Source organism: Coregonus lavaretus, assembly GCF_964263955.1.
Source record: "Coregonus lavaretus genome assembly, chromosome: 32".
NCBI lineage: Eukaryota > Metazoa > Chordata > Actinopteri > Salmoniformes > Salmonidae > Coregonus > Coregonus lavaretus.
This window is the reverse complement of record NC_140019.1, coordinates 29,684,643-29,712,460: the sequence shown is the minus strand read 5'-3', so window position 1 is coordinate 29,712,460 and position 27,818 is coordinate 29,684,643. Positions and strand designations below refer to the sequence as shown.

The window sequence follows — 27,818 nt, the reverse complement described above, 5'->3', positions numbered from 1 at the left end:
ACCTTCCATGATAACACAATTATAGTTTAACCATGTTTTGATGCTATACAGTGTTTGTTTACAATAACATTATTTACAAACAATGGAGTAAAACAAGCTCATGTGACATCTATAAGCTACAGTATATTATTTAAGAATCAATTTCTATATATCATTAACATGAATTGAATCCCAGACTGTCCCTTTAACATAATGCACTTCCGTAAACTACAAGCACTCTCCTACATGAGCCACCATTATTTGAATATAACAACTCACAATATAATATTCAGAAACTACCAAATTATTTTTGGCCTTACTGCTATTAGCCCATATGAACACATTGAATAACAGATTCACTAAATGGTACAACAGATAGTCCCACCAAATGCTAAAGTTTGTTCTTAAGTGTCTTACCTACATCTGAGAGATATCAGAAAGATCTTTACATGTATTTGTCACTAAACAGTCTCCAATACAGGAGGACGGACTCGTGGTAACGGCAGGAGAGGAATGAGTGGAATGGTATCAAATATATCTGTCACGCTCTGGCTCCGGGACTTTGTGTTTTGAGCCAGGGTGTGTTTGTTTTGTTGTGTTTTGGTTGGGTTGTCTAATTGGGTGGTTTTCCTTGTTTGTATTTAATGACTCCCAATCGGAGGTAACGAGTGTCAGCTGTCGGCTCGTTATCTCTGATTGGGAGCCATATTTAAACTGCCTGTGTTCACCTTGTGTTTGTGGGTTTTTGTTCCATGTTCTGTCAGTATTGCAGAGGACTTCACAAATCGTTCTTGTTTTGTTGTTTTGTTCCAGACTTTGAATTAATAAAGTCATGTTCGCTCAACGCGCTGCGCTTTGGTCTACTCATTTGGAAGACGTGCGTGACAGAAAAACCTACCAAAAAAGGACCAAGCAGCGTGTCCAGGAGCAAGGAGACTGGACATGGGAGGAAGCGCCGGGTAAGGAGATCGAGAGGCTGGCGATGGCCCAGGTGGGCAAATCGTGGTCCTGGGAGGACATGCTCGGGGGCAAGGGACCTTGGGGGAGGATCAAGGCCCTGGCGAGAGAGGAGCAACGGCGTCAGCAGGGCCATCGTCGGAAGGACGAGAGGCAACCCCAAAAAGTTTTTTGGGGGGGGCACATGGCTTGGGCGGCTGGGCAGCAGGAGGCTGCCACAGGGAGACGTGGAGAGAAGGCTACCGGATTACGGGAGCCATTGGCGAGTAGAGGGAGGGAAGTAGTGGAGGCACGGCGTGAGAGACTGAGGTGTGTTACCAGTCCGGACCGGCCCGTTCCTGATCCCCGGTTAAGGCCAGTGGTGTGTGTTCCCAGTATGGACCGGCCTGTTCCTACTCCACGTACCAGACCCACGGTGTGCGTCGCCAGTCCAGCCCGGCCGGTTCCTGCTCCACGTACTAAGCCTACGGTGTACGTGGCCAGCCCAGCCCGACCTGTTCCTGCTCCACGTACCAGACCCACGGTGTGCGTCGCCAGTCCAGCCCGGCCGGTTCCTGCTCCACGTACTAAGCCTACGGTGTACGTGGCCAGCCCAGCCCGACCTGTTCCTGCTCCACGTACCAGACCCACGGTGTGCGTCGCCAGTCCAGCCCGGCCGGTTCCTGCTCCACGTACTAAGCCTACGGTGTACGTCGCCAGCCCGACCCGGCCTGTTCCTGCCACTCGCACCAAACCTACGGTGCGCGTCGCCAGCCCGGTCCGGCCTGTTCCTGCCACCCGCACCAAGTCTACGGTGCGCGTCGCCAGCCCGACCCGGCCTGTTCCTGCCACTCGCACCAAACCTACGGTGCGCGTCGCCAGCCCGGTCCGGCCTGTTCCTGCCACCCGCACCAAGTCTACGGTGCGCGTCGCCAGCCCGACCCGGCCTGTTCCTGCCACGCGCACCAAACCTACGGTGCGCGTCGCCAGCCCGACCCGGCCTGTTCCTGCCACTCGCACCAAACCTACGGTGCGCGTCGCCAGCCCGGTCCGGCCTGTTCCTGCCACTCGCACCAAACCTACGGTGCGCGTCGCCAGCCCGGTCCGGCCTGTTCCTGCCACCCGCACCAAGTCTACAGTGCGCGTCGCCAGCCCGACCCGGCCTGTTCCTGCTCCACGCACCAAGACTACGGGGTGCGTCGCCAGCCCAGCCCGGCCTGTTCCTGCTACTCGCACCAAGCCAAGGGTGCGAGTCGTCAGCCTGGTTCAGCTCGTCCCTGCTACTCGCACCAAGCCAAGGGTGCGAGCCGTCAGCCTGATCCAGCCCATTCCTGCTACTCGCACCAAGCCAGGGGTACGAGTCGTCGGCCTGGTCCAGCCCATTCCTGCTACTCGCACCAAGCCAAGGGTGCGAGTCGTCAGCCTGGTTCAGCTCGTCCCTGCTACTCGCACCAAGCCAAGGGTGCGAGCCGTCAGCCTGATCCAGCCCATTCCTGCTACTCGCACCAAGCCAGGGATGCGAGTCGTCAGCCTGGTGAGGCCCGTTCCGGCTCCACGCATCAAGCCTAGGGTGCGTATCGTCAGCCAGTTCCGGTCCATTCCTACCTCACGCGCCAAGCCAGGGGTGCGCGTCGGAGGTCCTGATCCAGCAAGCTGGGTCAGATCGGACCGGGGGCACTACGGGGGGAGTGAAGTAGGGTGGTGGTAAAGCCCGGAGCCGGAGCCGCCTCCGAGGAGCAACACCCACCCAGCCCTCCCCTATTTTGGGGTTTTGAGGCGCGGTCGCAGTCCGCGCCTTTAGGGGGGGGTACTGTCACGCTCTGGCTCCGGGACTTTGTGTTTTGAGCCAGGGTGTGTTTGTTTTGTTGTGTTTTGGTTGGGTTGTCTAATTGGGTGGTTTTCCTTGTTTGTATTTAATGACTCCCAATCGGAGGTAACGAGTGTCAGCTGTCGGCTCGTTATCTCTGATTGGGAGCCATATTTAAACTGCCTGTGTTCACCTTGTGTTTGTGGGTTTTTGTTCCATGTTCTGTCAGTATTGCAGAGGACTTCACGAATCGTTCTTGTTTTGTTGTTTTGTTCCAGACTTTGAATTAATAAAGTCATGTTCGCTCAACGCGCTGCGCTTTGGTCTACTCATTCGTCAGACGATCGTGACATTCGTCAGACGATCATTCCATTCACTCGTTTTCAGCCAGTTATATGAGCCATCCTGACTTCAGCAGCCTCCACCGGTCTCCATATATACTTCAACGCATTTTTCCAACTGGTACCGGGGTACATTCAGACAAGTCTTGTGAGGCCTGTGGGCATCCTAGAGAAAAACAACCGGAATGTACGTGAGAGTCTCATCTTTACAAAGAGGGGTCATAGCAGTATGTAACCCAAACTACAGACATAAGTTGTCAGATCGGCTGTACCGACTTCAGATGAGTCACAAGACGCTTGTGGGGGTAGTAGAGCAAAACGGAGAACACCATAGTGTTTGTGAGAATCTCATCTTTCCATAGAGGGGTCATAGCAAACTACAGACAGAAGTTGTCAGATCGGCTGTACCGACTTCAGACAAGTCCCAAGACGCTTGTGGGGGAGGTAGAGCAAAACGTGTAACACCACAGTGTTTGTGAGATTCTCATCTTTCCATAAAGAGGTCATAATAGTTAATGTAGGCCAAACCGTTCGGATGGCACAGACGTTATTGTGAGAAGACCAATTTTCAGGATGTCTCATGGTCTGACAAACACTTCTCTAGCTCTGTCACCTTTCACCGCAGATGCAGAAGTGTTACATAGGCGGATGCAGTGGATATCTGTAGCTTAAATTGACAGATTTTTATGGGAATATTTTTATTATGTTAATTAGATTTCCGCGGGGGCGCGGACATTGATCTTAGGGTTTTTTTGTTACGTGGTTCAGATCAAATGCCATCGGTCATAGAGGATACAAGCGAGGTCTGGGATCATTTACGTAGACTGGGTTGATTTCCTTAAAGCTCTCAAGTGCCAGGCTAAACAGGCAGTAACCAGGGGACCGCTCAGGAAACCAACGTCGAGACCATTTCTTAAACTTTTTCAGCTCGAGACCCAAATTAGAAATTGACCGTACTATCGTGACCCAAATTGTCCTCCAACGACCCAAATCAAGAAGAAATAGTGTGTGATTATATATGTATTCTCATAACTTGCGACCCACCTCTCACATGCCCGGGGCCCACTTTTGGTCCCGACCTATAGTTTAAGAAACCCTGCATTTGACCAAGAGGAAATTCCCTCCTGGTCTGAGGGTGACATTGGGTTTAAAAGATGCAGGCAGGGCTACCTCATCACAATGCAGGAAGTGCTCCAAACTCTGCAAAATCTGCCCAGCGCTTTGACGGTAAAACTACTATATGTTGCGGCTTCCTGCTACAGGTTTCACTTTATCTGGCGCGTCAGCCTGGGGCTTATCCATCTGACCAAGCCAGGATGGCGCTGGTGATTTCGCTCCTTAAAGGAAAGGCGCTGGATTGGACCACGGCAGTCTGGGAAGGAGAGGAGGCAGTGGCGCTTCCCTACCCCATCTTCCTCTCTCGGTTCAGGGAGATGTTTGATCATCCCACGGAGGGAAAGGATGGGGGTGAGCATCTCCTCCATCTACCACAGAGAGAGGGGCCCGCGTCCGAGTACGCTCTGAGCTTTCGCACGGTGGCGGCGTCTTCCGGCTGGAATGAGCGTGCTCTGCGCACGGTCTTCAGGAGAGGCTTACGGGAGGACATCAAGATGGAACTTGCATGTCGGGACGACGAGATGGACCTTGATACCGTCATCACCACGTCCATCCGTCTTGACGACATGTTGAGAGGGAGACGGCGTTCCCAACACCTTCCGGAGCCTCGACGCTCACCCCTATCTGAGCTATGGAAGCCGCCCTGCATCCGAGTCATCACCCATGGAGGTGAGCAGCACCCCCTACACCACCATGGACAACAGATCTCCTGGTGGCTCCCTATCTAGGCGATATGACTCCTTTCACCGCTCCGTAAGTGTTACGTCAGCTCCTATCACAAAACCATTGTTTTTAGTTCCCATAACGGTGACTGGTTATTCCTTCTCTTCCATTTCTACTGCAATGATAGATTCCAGATCAGCGGGGAACCTTATAGATACGGAGCTGGTCTCTGAATGGGGGTTGCCCACCGTGCCACTGCTATCTCCGCTATACATCACTTCACTGGACAGTAAACCCCTAGGATTATGCACCATTGCGCACGTCACTCTCCCCATCACCATCACCATTCACAAACTACCGGAGCACCATGAGGAGCTGTCATTCCACATCGTAACGTCACCCCTTCACCGGATCGTCTTGGGATTGCCCTGGTTCAGACTACACAATCCCACCATCAATTGGAGCACCAAGAGGATCACAGCCTGGTCCACCTCATCCCGGAAGACCTGCATGCTGGTGGTTTGTTGTTCCACGTCAGTGGAGAGTCCGGAGTCCGCCCTCCAGCCCAACATTCCACGTGAGTACGCAGATCTCTCCGATGTCTTCTCTTCATTAAAGGCTACGTGTCTCCCTACTCACAGGCCCTGGTACTGCGCCATTGACCTGCTGGAGGGACAACACCCCCCGAAGAGTCGCATTTACCCCCTTTCCATGGTGGAGACTGAGGCCATGGAGAAGTATGTGGCGGAGACCCTGAAACAGGGGTTCATGAGATGCTCTAACTATCCTGCCTCCACCAGCTTCTTCTTTGTGCCCAAAAAAGACAGAGGACTGAGACCATGCATTGACTACAGGGGGCTGAACGCAGTCACCACCAAGTACCGGTACCCCCTCCCTCTGGTTCTGTCGGCCATCGAGCAGCTACGAGGGGCCCGGTACTTTACCAAGTTGGACCTGAGGAGTGCCTACAACCTGATCCGAATCCGGGAAGGAGACGAGTGGAAGGCGGTATTCAGCACTACCTAAGGCCACTATGAATACTGCGTCATGCCCTACGGCCTCGCCAATGCACCTTCTGTGTTCCAGTCCTTCGTAAATGATGTGTTCCGGGACATGCCAAGTAGACATGTGGTGGTGTACATCGACGATATCCTGATCTACTCGGGTACATTCGAGGAGCACGTCAGGGATGTCCGAGCTGTCCTACTCCATCTCCGGGAACACAGCCTGTAGGTGAAGGGGGAGAAATGCAAATTTCTCCCCCTTCGTGGGCCTCAGAAGCTGGCCTGGAACCCTGATGCTGACGCTGCCTTCAAGAGGCTGAAGGAGAGGTTCACCACAGCGCCCATCCTAAAAACCCAGATCCTTCTCGTCCTTTCATCCTGGAGGTGGACGCATCGGAGGAGGGCGTGGGTGCGGTCCTCTCCCAGCGGCACGGTAAGCCAGAGAAAATGTATCCCTGTGCCTTTTTCTCTAAAAAGCTTACCCCCGCAGAGAGGAACTATGGAGTTGGAGACAGGGAGCTTTTGACGGTGGTCCTCGCTCTGGAGGAATGGAGACACTGGCTGGAGGGCGAAGTCCATCCATTACGGATTCTTACTGACCACCGGAATTTGGAGAACATACGGCAGCGAAACGGATGAACACTCGTCAAGCCAGGTGGGCCCAATTTCTCACTCGCTTCCAATTCATTCTATCCTACCGCCCAGGATCCCAGAATGTGAAGGCCGACGCACTCTCCAGGATGCTCCATACCGGAGAAAGGAAGGATCTGGGGGGTCCTATCCTGCTCTCGTCTCTCATCGTTGCACCTGTCATTTGGGATGTGGACGAAGACATCCGCCTGGCGGCTCAGGAGGACCCAGCGCCTGCCAACGCCCCTCCGGGGTGCGTGTATGTACCCACCAGTATCCGTGACCGCCTGCTGATCTGGGCGCACACTACCCTTATGGCAGGGCACTCTGGTATTACGCGCACCCTGCATTCTCTAGCCCCAAAATACTGGTGGCCCACCTTGGCTTCTGATGTCTCCCACTATGTCAACTCCTGTTCCATATGTGCCCAAACGAAGACACCTCGGACCGCCCCGGCAGGCAAACTAGTTCCTTTCCCAGTGCCTCAGCGACCTTGGTCACACCTGTCCATAGACTTTGTCACCGACCTTCCACGTTCTGAAGGCTTCACCACAGTCATGGTGGTCGTAGATCGGTTCACCAAATCATGCAATTTTTTGCCACTAACTGTCTTCCTTCTGCTCTCCAGGTCGCTGAGGTCGTGCTCCAACAGGTCTTCCGGCATTATGGTCTTCCGGAGGACATCGTCTCGGACTGTGGCCCCCAATTCACCTCCCGAGTGTGGAAGGTTTCCTGGAGAAGATCAGGGCCACAGCCAGCCTCACTTTCGGGTATAGGGCTCAGTCGAATGGGCAGGTGGAGCGCATGAACCAGGATCTTGGGAGGTTTCTTAGTTGCCACTGTCAGGACCGGCAGGGTGAGTGGGTGAGGTTTCTTCCCTGGGCAAAATATGCCCAGAACTCCATCGTTCACTCCTCCATGGGGCTCACTCCCTTACAGTGTATCCTGGGGTACCAGCCGGCCCTGGCCCCTTGAACACCCAGCCAGACCGAAGCGCCCGCTGTCGACGAGTGGTTCCACAGGGCCGGACAAGTCTGGGACACCACCCATGTCCATCTCCAGAGGGCCATTCGTCGGCAGAAGGACTAAGCCGACCGCCACCGCAGTGAGGCCCTTGTATTCCAGCCTGGGGATCGTGTCTGGCTGTCCACAAAAAAACTCCTTCTCTGCCTGCCCTGCAAGAAACTGAGCACCTGGTTTGTGGGGCCGTTTAAGGTCCTCCGGCGGATAAATGAGGTATCATACCGGCTGCTCCATCCCCCTCACTACCGTGTCTCACCCACTTTTCAGGTGTCTCTCCTCAGGCCGGTGGTTCCTGGTCCTCTTGCGGATGCCGTCCCCCGGTGTACGCCTCCTCCGCCCCTGGACATTGACGGGAGTCCGGCGTATGCGGTGAGGCACCTGCTGGACTCCAGGTTCCGTGGGGGACGGCTCCATTACCTGGTGGACTGGGAGGGGTATGGTCCTGAGGAGAGGAGCTGGGTTCCGGCTGGGGACGTTCTGGACCCCAACCTAATTTGGGACTTCCATCGTCGCCGCCTCTATCTTTTTTACTGCAAAACATAGAAACGTGCCAATTACACATATGTTGACACTGCAAAAAGTGAACTCTAAGCAAGCCTAAATATCTTCTATTGATTATTCCCTTAAAATTTGGTTTTTCGCTTGTTTTTTCTGACCAAGCTAAATTATCTTACGTCATGGGCTGATCATTTTGCTTATTTTAACCCCCAAAAAAGACTTAATACAAATATATATTTATTTTTTTAAGGTATATTTTTTAAATATTTTACCTGAATCATCTTATTAAAGGGAGTGTAGCACTTATTTGTCAATGCCAGAAACGCATATAATACTAACTTAGAGCAACCCAAGAAAACATTCCCAAATTACAAACTCTTAAATCAATTGTTATAATATTATAGTATATTATGTTGTTCTAAAAGTTGGGTTTGAGGTTTTCTCAATCGTCTCTAACTTCGGAAATAAATCGCACAACGCCCGTGGTCAGCGTCACTGGGTGAATGAAAAACTTCGTAAAAAGTGAGATACATTTGTGAGAATGAGGCGGGAAACAATTACCTTTAACTAGGTGTAATTTCTGACAAAAGATAACACTAGGGTTGTTGTTGTGCCATCATGGTTATTATATTACCTGGACAATAAAGGGACAATGAGCTCACAAAGTTGAGAACTTTTGGTTGGCTATTCCCCTTCACAAAACTATTGGCAGTGACTACCTTTGGCATAACATTATCTGAAAGCTGTACAAATAGCAGTGAAGCCTATTTGCCATTACCCTCTTGTAAAGCACTTCAGGAAAGAGTGGCAGGCCTCTATATAATAGATACATTGAGATGTTGCAGCAAATTTAGCAAATACCAGAATAGTGGCCTAAATGAAACACTGTAGGTGTTTGGGTAACCAAAAACACTGTTGCAAGTTGGAAAATGTAACAGGAAGTGTTGTGTTAGATTTTTTCCACCAGCCTATCGGGTAGGTCTTTGACATCAGACCTGCTTATTGGTACATACTTATTTCAAGCATTTATCCGCCAGTCAGAGGACTAACCTGAAGTTGGAGCTACACACCACGATGATCAGAATCAGGGTTGTTGTGGTACTTTTCAGTACAATATGTAAGTTTTGCAATTCCTACCTTGACTTATCTATCCATATTGTGATTATGTTCAGTTCACAATGTAAGAAATTGAGGGGGAAATTGTCTTTATAGGTTTTCTGATACTGTTTAGCTTTCTTCAGTCCTTCAGTCCTAGTTCTTCTCATTAACCTTTTAAATCGTTTTTTGCATTTTTAGATGTGACACAATGCAACAATGTTCAGCGGCATGTTCAAGTTCAGGGGGTTCAAATTGGTGACCCTGTGACTCTCTACTGTGTTTTCTCAAAGCAAGTATTCAATGAGGGAAACATGTTCTGGTTCAAGCACGTAACAGGGGAAATTCCTCAGGTTGTTGCAAGGATGCAGAAAAATCAGTCAAGGCCTGATCTGCACAAGGAATTTAACAATTCACATCTTAGTGTGGAGAAGGCTCAAGCTGACGGGATATATCGTCTCACGATCCCAAAGATGGAACCAACGGATCAAGCCATTTACTATTGTGTCCATAGGATAGACTATGAAGTCAACTTTATCAATGGGACTGTTTTAGTATTAAAAGGTAATGAGAAGATATTAATGCCCTTTCTTTTTTGTTCAGGGTTCTTACATCTTCATATGTTTTCTATGTGTCTGTGTGGTTTTATACATTCATGTGCATTTTAGAAAGTGTTGTTTCAGATTGATATACATGAAACCATAAATGTACCATTTAGGTAAGAATCACCAGAGGTCTGATTACAAGACCGTGGTACAGTGGCCAATGTCTGACCCATTCCACCCAGGAGACAATGTGACTCTGCAGTGTACAGTGCTCTCTGAGACCTGTACAGGAGAACACAGTGTGTACTGGTTCAGAGCCAGATCAGGAGAATCCCATCCAGGAGTCATTTACACCCTTGGGAACAGGAGAGATGAGTGTAAGAAGAGCCCTGAGACTCTCCTACAAAGAGCTGTGTCTACAACCTCTCCAAGAACAACCTCAGTCCCTTGGATGCTGGGACTTACTACTGTGCTGTGGCCACATGTGGGGAAATCCTGTTTGGCAACGGAACAAAACTGGATGACAAAGGTACTTTTATGACCACTATTCATGTAAATGATCAGATGGGAAGAAGCCTAGTAACCTTAGAACTGATTTACATTGAAGCATTATCATAAATAGAGTTCAACAATCAATTAAAATGCCTACTACGATATTTGCGGTTTATATGGAACCTACAATGCAGCCTTTTAAATGGTTGAAGTTCCTGTTGTTCATTGTTCACTATTATTATTTTGTCCAATCATAAAAATATGTTTTCAGTTGATTGTTATAATTTTCCCCATGTGTTTGTAGTTGGGATGGACTGTAATGCCCTGGTTCCAGTTTGTATTGGTCTGTGTGGAGCATTGATATTGAATGCTGTTTTACTGTTCTTTATCTACTCAAGTCAAAAGGAAACAAATGGTGAGTATTGCACTGGTGCTGTAATTTAATATAACTGGTGCTATAATTTAATAACTGGTGCAATAATTGAATAATTGGTGCAATAATTGGATTTTTTTTGACTACATGAAACATTGAATTTTAAACTATTAATTAATTAAATGATATTTATCCAAATCATCATGATAGGAGGTTATTAACAGTTCAACCATTTCGTTTTTTAAATAATGTAGTTCCTATGTACACAAATCGATAAAAAAAAGACTTCTTTGAATATTTTCCTGTAGTCTAATAAATGTTTGTTTGATTTATTAGTGTCCTCAGCAACCTGTCTAGAGAAAATAAGCTCAGAGCAGCTATTCAAAGAGTGTGAGCTGATTACAAGTCAAGTGCTCTAATTTCCTGTTACTTTTATCTTTACATATCTCTGACATTGTGTCAACTTCCTCACACATTTCCAACATGCTGTTATGCAGGCACCATACTGTTATGCAGGCACCATACTGTTATGCAGGCACCATGATGTTATGCAGGCACCATACTGTAATGCAGGCACCATGCTGTTATGCAGTCACCATGCTGTTATGCAGGCACCATTTTATTTTATTTTAATTTTTTTCACCTTTATTTAACCAGGTAAGCCAGTTGAGAACAAGTTCTCATTTACAACTGCGACCTGGCCAAGATAAAGCAAAGCAGTGCGATAAAAACAATAAACAACACAGAGTTACATATGGGATAAACACAATGTAAAGTCAATAACACAATAGAAAATCTATATACAGTGTGTGCAAATTTAGTAAGTTAAGGAGGTAAGGCAATAAATAGGCCATAGTGCAAAATAATTACAATTTAGTATTAACACTGGAATGATAGATGTGCAGAAGATGATGTGCAAATAGAGATACTGGGGTGCAAATTAGCAAAATAAATATGGGGATGAGGTAGTTGGGTGGGCTAATTACAGATGGGATGTGTACAGGTGCAGTCATCGGTAAGCTGCTCTGACAACGAGAGCGTACAGGTCACAATGGTGGGTAGTATATGGGGCTTTGGTGACAAAACGGATGGCGCTGTGATAGACTACATCCAATTTGCTGAGTAGAGTGTTGGAGGCTATTTTGTAAATGACATCGCCGAAGTCAAGGATCGGTAGGATAGTCCGTTTTACGAGGGCATGTTTGGCATCATGAGTGAAGGAGGCTTTGTTGCGAAATAGGAAGCCGATTCTAGATTTAACTTTGGATTGGAGATGCTTAATGTGAGTCTGGAAGGAGAGTTTATGGTCTAACCAGACACCTAGGTATTTGTAGTTGTCCACATATTCAAAGTCAAACCTGCCGAGAGTAGTGATTCTAGTCGGGCGGGCGGGTGCAAACAGTGTTCGATTAAAGAGCATGCATTTAGTTTTATTAGTGTTTAAGAGCAGTTGCAGGCTACGGAAGGAGTGCTGTATGGCATTGAAGCTCGTTTGGAGGTTTGTTAACACAGTGTCCAATGAATGGCCAGATGTATACAAAATGGTGTCGTCTGCGTAGAGGTGGATCTGAGAGTCACCAGCAGCAAGAGCGACATCATTGATACACACAGAGACTAGAGTCGGCCCGAGAATTGAACCCTGTGGCACCCCCACAGAGACTGCCATAGGTCCAGACAACAGTCCCTCCGATTTGACACATTGAACTCTATCTGAGAAGTAGTTGGTGAACCAGGCGAGGCAGTCATTTGAGAAACCAAGGATATTTAGTCTGCCAATAAGAATGTGGCGATTGACGGAGTCGAAAGCCTTGGCCAGGTCGATGAAGACGGCTACACAGTACTGTATTTTATCGATCGCGGTTATAATATCGTTTAGGACCTTGAGCGTGGCTGAGGTGCACCCATGACCAGCTCGGAAACCAGATTGCATGGCGGAGACGGTACGGTGGGATTCAAAATGGTCGGTGATCTGTTTGTTAACTTGGCTTTCAAATACTTTCGAAGGGCAGGGCAGGATGGATATAGGTCTGTAACAGTTTGGATCTAGAGTGTCACCCCCTTTGAAGAGGGGGATGACCGCGGCAGCTTTCCAATCTCTGGGGATCTCAGACGATACGAAAGAGAGGTTGAACAGGCTGGTAATAGGGGTTGCGACAATTTTTGCGGCTAATTTTAGAAAGAAAGGGTCCAGATTGTCTAGCCCAGCTGATTTGTAGGGGTCCAGATTTTGCAGCTCTTTCAGAACATCAGCTGTCTGAATTTGGGTGAAGGAGAAGCAGGGGGGACATGGTCAAGTTGCAGCGGAGGGTGCAGAGCTGATGGAAGGGTAGGGGTAGCCAGGTGGAAAGCATGGCCAGCCGTAACAAATGCTTGTTGAAATGTTCGATTATCATAGATTTATCGGTAGTGACAGTGTTTCCTACCTCAGTGCAGTGGGCAGCTGGGAGGAGGTGCTCTTATTCTCCATGGACTTTACAGTGTCCCAAATCTTTTTGGAGATAGTGCTACAGGATGCACATTTCTGTTTGAAAAAGCTAGCCTTTGCTTTCCTTACTGATTGTGTATATTGGTTCCTAACTTCCCTGAAAAGTTGCATATCGTGGGGGCTGTTCGATGCTAATGCAGTACGCCACAGGATGTTTTTGTGCTGGTCAAGGGCAGTCAAGTCTGGGGTGAACCAGGGGCTATATCTGTTCTTAGTTCTGAATTTTTTGAATGGGGCATGCTTATTTAAGATGGAGAGGAAAGCACTTTTAAAGAACAAGCAGGTATCCTCTACTGACGGAATGTTATGCAGGCACCATATTGTTATGCAGGCACGATACTGTTATGCAGGCACCATACTGTTATGCAGGCACCATGCTGTTATGCAGGCACCATACTGTTATGCAGGCACCATATTGTTATGCAGGCACCATACTGTTATGCAGGCACCATACTGTTATGCAGGCACCATACTGTTATGCAGGGACAATGATGTTATGCAGGCACCATGCTGTTATGCAGGCACCATGCTGTTATTGTCACACCCTGACTCTAGGGACTGGTATTTGTTGAGTCAGGGTGTGTATTTTTCTGTGTTGGGTTTGTCTATGTTAGTTTCTAGATCATTTAGATCTATGTTGGCCAGGGTGGTTCCCAATCAGAGGCAGCTGTAGCTCGTTGTCTCTGATTGGGGACCATACTTAGGTAGCCTGTTGGCACTAGTGGGGTGTGGGATCTTGTTCCGTGTGAGGTATGTTATTTGTCTACCTTGGACTCACATTTCGTTTGTTGTTTTGTCGTGTGTTTAGTCGTCAATAAACATGAATGCATATCACGCTGCGCCTTGGTCCGTCTCGTCCGTAAACGATCGTGACAGAAGATCCCACCAATCCTGGATCAAGCAGTGTGACGAGGAGAGAGGATGGACTTGGGAGGAGATGAGCGAGAGTCTGGCAAGAGGGATGGAGGCCATGATCACGGGGGAGAGACAAGCAAAAAAAAAAATTAGGGGGGGGCTCACGCTGTGGACGACGAGGCAGTAGGAGGCCGCGATAGAGCGGTTCAGCCGTTTAGCAGAGGAGGCCGCCAGATTAAGGGGGTCATTGGTTCAGAGGGAACAGAAGGAAAGTGTAGAGGCACGGCGAGAGGAGCTGGATAGGCAGCAGAAGGAGCGGGGGTTAATGAAGGAACCCAGTCCCGCTCTTCGCACCAATCAAGTGGTGCGTGTCGCTATTCCGGTCCGCCCTTTTCCTGATTCCCACACTAAGCCAGTGGTGGGTGTTCCCAGAATGGTTCGGCCCGTTCCTGCTCCTCGCATCAAGCCAGTGGTGCGCATCGCCAGCCCGGTCCGGCCTGTTCCTGTCCCTCGCACCAAGTCAGTGGTGCGCGTCGCCAGCCCGGCCCGGCCTGTTCCTGCTCCCCGCACCAGGCCAGTGGTGCGCGTCGCCAGTCCGGTACGGCCCGTTCCTGCTCCCCGCACCAAGCCAGTGGTGCGCGTTGTCAGCCCAGTCCGGCCCTTTCCTGCTCCCCGCTCCAGGCCAGTGGTGCGCGTCGCCAGTCCGGTACGGCCCGTTCCTGCTCCCCGCACCAAGCCAGTGGTGTGCGTCGTCAGCCCAGTCCGGCCCGTTCCTGCTCCCTGCACCAAGCCAGTGGTGCGTGTGTCCAGTCCGGCACGGCCTGTGCCTGTTCCACCGGTGCCTGGTCCGGCACCAGTCAGCTGCTCCACTCCGGAGCCAGAGCAATCCGCTCCACCGGGGTCCAGTCCAGCTCCGGTCAGCGGCTCCACTCCGGAGCCAGAGCAGTCCGTTCCACCGGTGCCTGATCCAGTTCCGGTCAGTGGCTCCATGCCGGAGCCAGAGCAGTTCGATCCACCATCGTCGGGTCCAGCTCCAGTCAGCGGTTCCAGTCCAGACCCAGACGTCAGCCCCTCTCCAGGTTCGGGGTCTCCCACACCAGGGTCCAGACAGGGCGTGGTACTTCGTGGGAGGAAGGAGAGAGGAAGCAGCGCGCCAAGGTCCAGACCAGACCAGGGGCACAACGGGGAGGTGGAGAGTAAGTGGTGGTCACACCCGGAGCCGGATCCGCCTCCGAGGCGGAATGCCCACCCGGCCCCTACCCTGTTAGGTTTATGTGGCGCGGTCGGAGTCCGCACCTTTGGGGGGGGGGGGGTACTGTCACGCCCTGACTCTAGGGACATGTATTTGTTGAGTCAGGGTGTGTATTTTTCTGTGTTGGGTTTGTCTATGTTAGTTTCTAGATCGTTTAGATCTATGTTGGCCAGGGTGGTTCCCAATCAGAGGCAGCTGTAGCTCGTTGTCTCTGATTGGGGACCATACTTAGGTAGCCTGTTGGCACTAGTGGGGTGTGGGATCTTGTTCCGTGTGAGGTATGTTATTTGTCTACCTTGGACGTCACGTTTCGGTTGTTGTTTTGTCGTGTGTTTAGTCGTCAATAAACATGAATGCATATCACGCTGCGCCTTGGTCCGTCTCGTCCGTAAACGATCGTGACGGTTATGCAGGCACCATACTGTTATGCAGGCACCATACTGTTATGCAGGCACCATACTGTTATGCAGGCACCATTCTTGGTACTTTTCTCACTCATATGCACTTTTACTAATCCAGCTGTATCTGGATAAATCACAATATGTTGTTGTTGCTTTATTTTATGAAGGTTGATTTTCTTCTAATGATTTTCTAATTATTTCAATGAATTCTGCTATGGAAACAGATGACACTTCTCTACAAATCTTTGACGGCATTCACAATGCTGACCAGTTGGGTCAACAGGTGCAAATACTAGCTTACAAAAAGGTATGTGACTACTATCTTACTTAATGATCAACATCAATGCTATATGTTTTACTGAGACCAGCAATTTGAGATGCCTGCTATGCCACTCTACTGTTCTGTAACAAAGCCTTGTGGGAATTATTCACTCATGTTAGGAATTTTTGTTTTTTTCTCCATGTTTCTTCTCAGGGTGACTGGCTACAATACACTGCAGTGACCTTTACCAACAAGACAACTGGAACCAGGAGAAAGAAATGAAAGAACAGTGAGAGCATTCAGTCGGTCCACCATTGGAAGTTGCAACCTGACAGAAACAAGCAATCTTTTTTTATGGACAGCGATTACAGTTTGTTTTCTACAGTTTAAAGGAGTATAATTCCCAGAGTTCCTAACCAATCCCATATACAGTGTCTGGCTCGTGCTTTTTTGTTTCCTTGATTATTTCAGAAATCAAGAGTGAATACATTTGCAGTATGTTTAATTTGTAGTCAATTTCAAAGAGTTGTCCTTTGATGACAGTTGTGTAAATCACCCTTTGTACCATTATTAAAAGCTCCATTGTAAATAATGTTATGAATCAGACAATATTTAATGATAAATTGGTTTGATGATTCGACACAGCGCTACTGGTACATGCTGGTACATTACAGCTATAAATACAGTATGCTGATGAATCTCAAGAAATACTGTAGAACGTAATTAACCTACATTATATGCAATGTTTAAGAAGTTATGCTATCTTATTGTTTGTTTCATGGCTTACAGTAAATACCACAACAATCATACATTTAGGAAAAATGATTAAAACAAGAAAAATAAAACAATAATACAATTATACATTATTGCAAATAGAGAAAAATGACTGGGGCTGATCAACTCTAATTTTTTTTGAAAAACATTTAAATTGCAACAAACTTTACAGTAGAACAATACGTAAGTAAGCAATCCTTGTCTGAGTCAGAACGGCTCATAGGGGCAGAAGCCTATCTCCTGGTTCTATAGCAGAAGGCAGCTTGATGTTCAAGTACACCTCCTGGACAGGACATTTAACCAAATCAATCTCCTTTAAGCTGGGTGCCAAGCAGAGAGGCATTCGGTCCTATTTTTTTAGTAATTGGTGTGACTCGACCGGGGATCAAACCCTCAACCTTCTAATCTCAGGGTGGTCACTAAGCACAAAGCCACTTAGTTGGCTCACAGTTAAACAGTATGTCTAAACAATGGGCTGAGATACAAGAGATACGATACAAGAGGAGAACATAGAATCACTAAGGAAGTCTAAAATAACAATACAATCACAGATTAAGATTAAAGGCCAAGCTAAAAGGTAGATTTTCCTGCTTGATTTAATGACCTCAATGGTTTCTGGCCCTCTACCTGACAGGACAAGCCGTTCCATAACAGTGGTGCTCTGACAGAGAACACTCCTAGAAGAACAAGCTATTTATATTATACATTATAGTATCAGTGAGGATAAAATGTTATGACTGTCTGAATACATTATATACATCTATATTAAAGATAGTTTATTGACCAAACTACACCCATTCCTCTGCACATAAACAACGTTCAGTCCCAGTCTGAGTACCTGACATCAGAGTACACACTCTCCTGTGGTGACTCTCTCTTCTTTCTTCCTCTTTTAGTTTTCCTCTCAGAGAAATTCAATGCAGCATAATTCAACGTAACTCCATCTTGAGCCTGTGAATCATCATCATTTTTTAAAAATAAATAAATGTAGTCATAATAATAATAGTAGTCAGGTAATTGGTGTATTCAGTATCATATTACAAATCATCTACCAACAGGCCAAGATTATAACAATTGTATTTATTTACCTGATCACGCTCGGTGGTTGAGTTGTCATGTCCATGCTGTGCAACACTCACTGTTAACATGAATAAAAACAAGCATCAACATGACAAAAGTCAAGATAGGTAAAAGTCAGAGATAATATACATGGTGACAAGTATTGTGTATTAATCGTAAAATGTATTAGGTGTTCAACTACAGTTTGAAATACCAAAGAACTCACCTTTATAATGTTCACAAATTGGCTTTGTATTTCTGCTGAAGACGAGCATAATGATCACAATGACAAAGAAAACTGATGTCACTCCCAGTCCAATGACTACATTATCCAGAGATCTTTCTAAAAGGAAGAAAACATTTAATAATAAGAGTCAATATATACCACCCTTATATTCAAATAAAATAATAAGAGAGATATATACCACCCAAATATTAAAATGAAATAGCAAGAGAGATATACAACCTTAAAATAAATTAATAGAGTAAGAGAGATATATACCACATTTGTATTTACATAAAATAGTAAGAGAGATATATACCACCCTTATAATAAAATTAAATAGTGAAAGAGATAGATACAACCCTTATATTAAAATAAAATAGTAAGAGAGATATATACCACCCTTATATTCAAATAATATAATAATTGACATATATACAACCCTTATATTAAAATAAAATAGTATGAGTGATATATATCACCCTTATATTAAAATAAAATAGTAAGAGATATATATATCACCTTTATATGTCATGGGCCTCTCACTCCACCGGGTTACCACCTTAATTGTCTTCCACTCTGCTCACCACTCTCTCTACTCAGCCTAACTAGCTCCACCTGTCCCTGCTCTGCTCTGCTCTAATTACTCTGCCAGCTGCGCTGCATTACCCACTACCTCTCCCAGTATTTAAGGCCCTGTCTTTCAGCTCTCCGGTGTCAGATCGTCTGCAAAGCTCACACCCGGAACCTGTTTGCTCGCGCTTCTGGCTCACCCTGGTTTTGTGACCCCGGACCTGCCTGTTTTTTGGATACTCTTCTGCCTCAGGAGATCCAGACCTGCTTCTGCCATTACGACTCCTGACTACTCTTCAATCCCGGTAACTCTGACCAGCCTTCTGCCTTGCTACTACGTATTTTGGATTTCCCTTGAACTGTACTGCTGCCTTGTTTCATTCCGCCCTGTTGTGTCTGTGTCTCCCCCCCCCCAGGACTTCTGGACCACCCACCACCGGCTTCATAGGACGCACCGCTGCCACTGGGGGGGGCACAGACCCAGCGCATTGGACGGGATCCCTGTTACCCCTGGAGCCTTCATTCACTCCCTACTTCCCTTTTCCCTTAAGTTTAATAAACTTTCTGGTGTGACGCAATTGTGGTCCTCTGGTCGTCTGTCTGAACCGTGACAGTACGATCTGACCATTATGGACTCAGCGCACACTTTCCCCGACATGGAAACCGATGAGCATGAGCAGCAGTTCCAGCAGCAGCAACAACAACTCGCCATGATCATTCAACTCCTCACCAACCTTACCCCAGCCAGTCTGCCCACCAGCCCTGCCCCCGAGTTACCTGCCCCGGTCATTGCAGCCGCTGCTCCGGAACCCAAGATTGGAAACCCCGAGCGGTTCAACGGCGATTCAACCCAGGTCCGGCCATTCCTGACTAGCTGCCGACTTCAGTTCTCCTTGCAGCCAAGGACCTTCGCCACGGAGGGGGCTAAAGTTGGGTATGCCATCACTCACCTGACGGGCCGAGCTCGACTCTGGGGAACAGCAGAGTTCGAACGTCAAACCCCCGCATGTGCAACCTTCGACCTGTTTGCTGAGGAGATGCTGAAGGTGTTTGACCTGGATTCACCCACCGCAGAGGCGTCTCGTGAACTGTTCAGTATTCGACAAGGCAGACGTACAGTCGCAGACCATTCCATCGACTTCCGAACCCTGGCTAGACGAAGTTCTTGGAACACACCATCGTTGGTGGACGCGTTCTTCCATAGTTTGGCTGACTATATCAAGGACGAGTTGGTCTCCCATGAACTGCCTTCCACTCTTGATGAAGCCATCGCACTGACTGTCAGGATCGACAGAAGGATACAGACCCGTCGTCGTGAGAGGGGGCGCCAAGGTCCACCTACTACCGGCATTCGGAGAGATCCGACTGGGCTCCTGTCATCTACTGCCACTCACCCAGGTCAGCTTGATCAGTCTGAGCCTATGGAGATTGGGCGAGCCTCTCTCACTCCTGCAGAGCGCCAGCGCCGCTTCACCTCAAACCTCTGCCTCTATTGTGGAGGTGATGGACATCGTGTGGTAACCTGCCCTTTAAAGGGCCGAAGCTCACCGGGCATAGAGGGAGTCCGGTTGAGTTCAATGACCATCCAGTCCTCCGACCGCAAACCCCTGCTGCAAGTTCACCTCCGCCTCTCTGACTCTACTCACACCCTGGCTGCTCTGGTGGATTCTGGCGCCGAAGCCAACATAATGGACATCAAGCTGGCACGCCAACTGGGACTGGAGAACCTCCGTTTGACACCTCCTATTCCTGCCCGGGCACTGGACGGACACTTACTCGGATCGGTCACTCATGTCACGGCCCCGGTCTCGATGGGTCTGTCCGGAAACCATCAAGAAACTATCCAGTTTCACCTGCTCCCCTCTCCAGGCCAACCCCTCATCCTGGGTTACCCATGGCTCCGCCGGCACAACCCTCAGCTCGACTGGGTGACCGGGGTGATCAGGGAGTGGGGAGAGGACTGCCACCGAACCTGCCTGCTTGCTGCCGCACTACCCCCTCGGCCAGTACCTACTAACTCCGCTCCTGACCTCTCCAATGTCCCAGAATGCTACCATGGTCTCAGAGAGGTGTTTAACAAAGCAAGAGCCACATCTCTGCCCCCTCACCGACCGTACGACTGTGCCATCGACCTCCTCCCTGGAACAGCTCCTCCAAAGGGTCGTCTTTATTCGTTGTCTGCTCCTGAAAGAAAGTCCATGGAGGACTACATCAATGGCTCTCTGTCCGCAGGATTAATCCGTTCATCTTCATCTCCTGCTGGTGCTGGCTTCTTCTTTGTGGGGAAGAAGGACGGATCTCTTCGCCCCTGCATCGACTACAGGGGACTCAACGACATCACAGTGAAAAACCGTTACCCTCTGCCTCTGCTCACCTCTGCTTTTGAGTTGCTCCAGGGAGCCACTGTTTTTACCAAGTTGGATCTCAGAAACGCTTACCACCTAGTGCGGATCCGGGAGGGAGATGAATGGAAAACCGCATTCAATACACCAACAGGCCACTACGAGTATCTGGTTATGCCTTTTGGCCTCACCAATGCTCCTGCTGTGTTCCAGGCTCTAGTGAATGATGTACTGCGGGACATGTTAAACAAGTTTGTCTTCGTTTACCTGGATGACATCTTAATCTACTCCAGAAACCTGTCTGAACACACCCGCCATGTCCAGCAAGTCCTTCATCGTCTTCTGGAGAATTCCCTCTACGCCAAGGCAGAGAAATGTGAGTTTCACGTCAAGACAGTGGCCTTCCTGGGGTACATAGTGGCAGAGGGAAGTATCCAAATGGATCCTGCCAAAGTATCAGCAGTCACTTCATGGCCAGTTCCGGAGAACAGAAAGAAGCTGCAACAGTTTCTGGGGTTTGCTAACTTCTATAGGAAGTTTATCCGGAACTACAGTACCGTTGCTGCCCCTCTCACTGCTCTAACCAGCACCAAGCAACCCTTCACCTGGACCCCAGCAGCCGACAAGGCCTTCAGTACCCTCAAGGTGAGGTTCACCTCCGCTCCCATCCTCCAGATGCCTGATGTGGACCGGCAATTCATTGTGGAGGTGGACGCCTCGGATGTGGGAGTTGGTGCTGTGATTTCTCAGTGGGCTGCGGAGGATAGGAAGCTCCATCCCTGTGCCTTTTTCTCACGTCGGTTGTCCCCCTCTGAGTGCAATTACGACATAGGGAACCGTGAGCTGCTGGCTGTGAAGCTTGCCTTGGAGGAGTGGCGTCACTGGCTGGAGGGGTCCACCATTCCATTTCTCGTTTGGACCGATCATAAGAACTTGGAGTACATCCGCACGGCCAAACGGTTGAACTCCAGGCAGTCCCGCTGGGCCCTGTTCTTCACCAGGTTTAATTTCACTCTGTCATACCGGCCTGGATCACGCAACACCAAGCCAGACGCCCTCTCCCGTCAATTCCAGAAGGATGACACCCCCTCCAAGGACCCTGTGTCGATTCTGCCAAGTCCCTGCATCGTTGCAGCTCTGACCTGGGCTGTTGAGGAACAGGTGCTGGAGGCTCTCCGTAACCAGCCAGGTCCCAGCACTTGCCCAGCTGACCGCCTTTTTGTCCCCGAAGACCTGAGGTCCCAGGTCGTTCAGTGGGGACATGACTCCCGCCTAGCTTGTCACCCTGGCTCCACCCGCACTTACAACCTGCTCGCCCAGAGGTTCTGGTGGCCCTCTCTGAGGAAGGATGTACGGGAATTCGTCCAAGCCTGCCCCATCTGCAACCAACACAAGTCGTCCTGCCAGCCCCCAGCCGGATTGCTGCAGCCCCTGCCTGTGCCCAGACGTCCCTGGTCTCACATCGCCCTTGACTTTGTCACAGGGCTGCCCCCTTCAAGGGGCATGACCGTCATTCTCACCATCGTTGACCGTTTCAGCAAGATGGCACACTTCATTCCCCTCCCCAAGCTCCCAACCGCCAAGGAGACCGCCCAGGTGGTCCTGGAACACGTCTTCCGGATCCACGGACTGCCAAAGGATGTAGTTTCTGACCGTGGTCCACAATTCTCCTCCGCTTTTTGGAAGGAGTTCTGTCACCTGCTGGGAGCCACAGTCAGTCTGACTTCCGGATTCCATCCCCAATCCAATGGGCAGTCAGAGCGGGCTAATCAGGAGCTCGAGAAGGCACTGCGATGCATGACTTCACGCAACCCCCACTCCTGGTCGCAGCAATTGACATGGGTGGAGTACGCACACAATTCTCTGACCTGCTCTGCCATCGGTATGTCCCCTTTCCAATGTGTTTATGGATACCAGCCTCCTCTATTTGCCAGCCAGGAAGAGGAGGTTACTTGCCCATCTGCACTTGCTTTTGCCCGTCGATGTCGCCGCACCTGGTCACAAGCCCGAGCCACACTCCTCAGATCCGTTGCCAGCTACACTACCGGGGCCAACCGTCGGAGAATTCCTGCTCCCACCTACCATGTTGGTCAAAGGGTGTGGTTGTCATCGAAGAACCTGCCACTCAGGGTGGAGTCGCAGAAGCTGGCACCTCGGTTCATTGGCCCATTCCCTATCATAAGAGTGATTAGCCCAACTGCTGTCCGGCTCCAACTGCCTAATTCCCTGAGGGTGCACCCCACTTTCCATGTGTCTAAGATTAAGCCCATCCATGAGAGTCCGCTGGTCCCTGCTGCGCCTGGTCCTCCTCCTCCACGGCTCGTCGATGGTGGTCTGGTTTACACCGTCCGCCGCCTGCTTCGGTCCAGACGGAGGGGTAGGGGTCTCCAGTACCTCATTGACTGGGAGGGCTATGGACCTGAGGAAAGGACCTGGGTGCCAGCTAGTCGGATTGTGGATAGGACTCTCATCACCGCTTTCCACCAACGGCATCCTGATCAACCTGCAATCCGTAGGGGCCGCCCCAGAGGGGTCCCTAACCGTCCTGCCCGCTCGGCTTCCTGTCCTGTGCCTGATCCTGTCTCGGGACCTGTCCCATCTCCCGACCACGGCCCTCCGGCTTCCTCCGAGGATGAGGACGTTCACTCGGACCGTTCGGAGGAGTTCTAGCCCTCCTCCGGCTCCCCTCCTCCCGCCCGGCGTGGTGTTGCTCTTGGGACTTCTGGGGCCGTCCCTTGGGGGGGGGGTTCTGTCATGGGCCTCTCACTCCACCGGGTTACCACCTTAATTGTCTTCCACTCTGCTCACCACTCTCTCTACTCAGCCTAACTAGCTCCACCTGTCCCTGCTCTGCTCTGCTCTAATTACTCTGCCAGCTGCGCTGCATTACCCACTACCTCTCCCAGTATTTAAGGCCCTGTCTTTCAGCTCTCCGGTGTCAGATCGTCTGCAAAGCTCACACCCGGAACCTGTTTGCTCGCGCTTCTGGCTCACCCTGGTTTTGTGACCCCGGACCTGCCTGTTTTTTGGATACTCTTCTGCCTCAGGAGATCCAGACCTGCTTCTGCCATTACGACTCCTGACTACTCTTCAATCCCGGTAACTCTGACCAGCCTTCTGCCTTGCTACTACGTATTTTGGATTTCCCTTGAACTGTACTGCTGCCTTGTTTCATTCCGCCCTGTTGTGTCTGTGTCTCCCCCCCCCCAGGACTTCTGGACCACCCACCACCGGCTTCATAGGACGCACCGCTGCCACTGGGGGGGGCACAGACCCAGCGCATTGGACGGGATCCCTGTTACCCCTGGAGCCTTCATTCACTCCCTACTTCCCTTTTCCCTTAAGTTTAATAAACTTTCTGGTGTGACGCAATTGTGGTCCTCTGGTCGTCTGTCTGAACCGTGACATTATATTAAAATAAAATAGTAAGAGAGATATATATCACCCTTCTGGAGATGGTAGAGGAGGATCGGGGACTGTTCCTAATAAGTGTTTATTTGCAGTGACTTTTCAAGCGCTTTTCAACAGCCGTGGCATCACCCAGGTGGTTGCTACCTTTTTGGTAATGGAAGACCAGTACCTACGTAAAGGATCGGCTTCTATGGAGGAAGTGAATGCAGGAGAAGCAGGTGTGGTGCTCTGATGAGGGGCTCTCTCTTCATCTATATCCTGCCTTTCCAACCCAAACTTCTTCATCTCCCTTTTCCTAATCTGTCTAAGGACATTCAATCTCCATCTCCATCATTCTGATCTATCTAGGGACATTCAATCTCCATATCCACATTCTAATCTGACTAAGGACATTCAATCTCCATCTCCATCATCCTAATCTGTCTAAGGACATTCAATCTCCATCTCCATCATCCTAATCTGACTAGGGACATTCAATCTCCATCTCCATCATCTCAATTTATATTTGTTGTGTTTGTCATTTTGTTTTGCTTTTTAACGTTTTGAGATTATTTTTCTATTAAAAACTGCTATACACATTAAATACAATTGTTATCATTATCATATAAAAGACATGGATTGAAGGAGAGATTTGATAAAATATTAGTTATAGTTTATAGTTTATATTTCTTTAAATTAGTTATTCATAACTATCAGCAAGTTGTATTTTGTTAACAGCATCTAAGAATTTACAGCTGAACATTCATTTCTGGTCAATGATGAGAATACTGTTATAGCAAAAGGCACATAGACCTCAACCACTGTGCTATACAATGACTGTACAAAACATTATGAACACCTGATCTTTCCATGACAAACTGACCAGGTGAATCCAGGTGAAAGCTATGATCCCGTATTGATGTCACTTGTTAAATCAACTTCAAATCAGTGTAGATGAAGGGGAGGAGACAGGTTAATAACGATTGTTTAGCCTTGATACAATTGAGACATGGATTGTGTTTATGTGCCATTCAGAGGGTGATTTTTTAAAATTATTGCCTTTGAATGGGGTAGGCGCACCGGTTTGAGTGTGTCAAGATCTGCAACGCTGCTGGGTTTTTCACGCTCAACAGTTTCACGTGTGTATCAAGAATTATCCACCACACCAAGGACGTCCAGCCAACTTGACACAAATGTGGAAAGCATCAGAGTCCACATGGGCCAGCATCCCTTTGGAATGCTTTCGACACCTTGTAGAGTCCATGCCCCGATGAATTGAGGCTGTTCTGAGGGCAAAAGGCGGTGCAACTCAATATTAGGAAGATGTTCTTAATGAGTTGTACACTCAGTGTATATTCACCACTTAAATATTTCTAAACATTATCCTCTCATTTCGACACTATAACTCATAATATTCATAACCTACCAATACTTAGGTTTGTTCCGTTGCCAAACAGGATCTCCCCGCATGTGGCCACAGCACAGTAGTAAGTCCCAGCATCAGAGAGACTGAGGTTGTTCTTGGAGAGGCTGTAGACACAGCTCTTTGTAGGAGAGGGAGTCTCAGGGCTCTTCTTACACTCATCACTCCTGTTCCCAGGGGTGTAAATGACTCCTGGATGGGATTCTCCTGATCCGGCTCTGAACCAGTACACACTGTGTTCTCCTGTACAGGTCTCAGAGAGTACTGTACACTGTAGAGTCACAGAGTCTCCTGGATGGACTGGATCAGAAACTGGTCGCTGCACCACTGTAAGGTGATTGTGTCCTATATTGTGTAATTGTATTGAGAAAATAATTATTCATAAGCTTGTAAAGTTGAGACGTCATAGAATTTTAAATAGTATACATTCCTTTAGGCACATGGCGGTTTTGGATACAGGGTTTTGTTTGCTAGAAAATAGTGGTGCGGTTGCTAATTAACTGTAAACGTTTTCTTTATTTGTCAGTAATTATTCTAATTTATTTGCCCCACAGTCATTCAAGATGCTTAGCTAGCCAGCTTAAGAGTTGTTTAGTTAGTTAGCTGCCGTTTCTACACTCTTTTGCTACCTATACCGTAACGTTGTCATTTCAAAAACCTGTCTACAAAAATGACGAGTTGTCTTTACATTTGATCATTATGACACTTATCCATGAATATCCACTTTCTTTGCATACTGCAGCCAGATTGTCTATAATTTTTCTGAACATCTACAACACATGGCAGTGTGCATCTACTGTATGTATAGCAATATACAAAAACACTTGGTGAACATTGAAATACACAATTTAAATTAAATTACCTTTCACAGCCAAAAATGTTGCATTTCCATAGTTCATCCCATACATTGTCCCTATTCCACAAAAGTATGTTGCCTCATCTAATGTGCTGATATTTCTGATAATGAGATTATACACATATTCAGATTCCTCCACTTTGAAACGTGGGTTCTTAAACTCTCCTTTAAGTACAGGTTCTGATCCATAGGATACAGAAGCAACAAGATTGGGCAGTTGGCCAACAGTTTGTCTGTACCAGTACAGGAAATGTTGAGATTCCGCTTTGGGACATGGCAAAGATACAGTGTCTCCAAATAGACGTGTAGTCACTGGTATTGGTTGAGGAGCATCTTCAGTCTGAATCAGGTCTGCCAAAATGTGAATGTTATCAGATGTCAATTTGAAATGGAAATGGACAATTTTCAGCCTATGAATAACATAGTATTTTTTTTATTAAGTCATCAAACTACTGCAATTCAAATTGCATGATGCTATATCGGTCACATTGCTGTCCAAACGGAATATATTTCATTACCTTTAGATATGACTTTCCAATAAGATAGTGTTATTCTTTACTGATTTTCTATTTTACTGTTCAGTAAAATACTAGTTGAGATTAGGACATGCACTTACACATTTGAGAGAGAAGTCCCCAAAGAAGGTAGATTCTGATCATCTTGATATGGACTGACTGTAGCTTTAACAACTGTTTTTCTTTGTTACTATGAATGACTGACTAAATGAAAATAATTGTGGGCTGTTTAAAATCTAAGAATGACTTGATTGGTTAGGGGAAAGACATGCATCACTTCCTGTGTAACATTTCCACCCTTTTTCAGCCATGTACTGAATACAATCTAAAGATTTATGGCGTGCACTAATTTGTTGGCCTATTTTACAGCAAGATATTGCCTAGTGATGCCATATATCCCAGACACAGATTAAGCCTAGATCACGACTAAAAATATTTTCCATTGAAAGAGCTATTTAGTCCAGGACTAGGCTTAATCTGTGTCTGGGAAACAGCCACTACAAATTCACGCTAACTTTAGCCACCGATAGCTAACAATCAATGGAAGTGATAGGGCAAGTGTGCAGTGTTCTTTTATGGAACAATCACCTTTAAGAGCATCAAACCAAATATGGAGTGTATTTGGCCATGAAAATTGCATGAAAATTGCCCCTATCATTCCCATAGATGTTTAGCTAGCTGTGGCTCAAATTTAGCTGAAGTCTGTATATCCTGTTTAGAGAAAACCGACCAATGGATTACATTTTGTATTGACACATAGACTACTTTCACGGTGAGGAACCATCTAACATGAAGTTGTAAAATCCTGAAAATCCCCTTTAATGCTGAGTGTGACTCAAAAAAATAAAAGGTTTTAATATGAATTTTAATATTTTGTAACATTATAGGGTCAAATACAAATGCAGA

The 27,818-nt window shown here is 48.0% G+C and overlaps 1 protein-coding gene across 1 annotated transcript; it reads right to left on the bottom strand.

Annotated features, from left to right (window-relative positions):
- Positions 1–17,350: 17,350 nt before the first annotated feature.
- Positions 17,351–27,056, bottom strand: LOC311107237 (uncharacterized protein; the record flags this gene model as incomplete). The annotated part of the gene is made up of 6 exons (XM_084149721.1): positions 17,351–17,482; positions 17,620–17,669; positions 17,817–17,933; positions 25,545–25,886; positions 26,404–26,748; positions 27,014–27,056. The coding sequence occupies 6 exons, from the start codon at positions 27,054–27,056 to the stop codon at positions 17,351–17,353; spliced, it is 1,029 nt and encodes a 342-aa protein (XP_084005847.1).
- Positions 27,057–27,818: the final 762 nt, after the last annotated feature.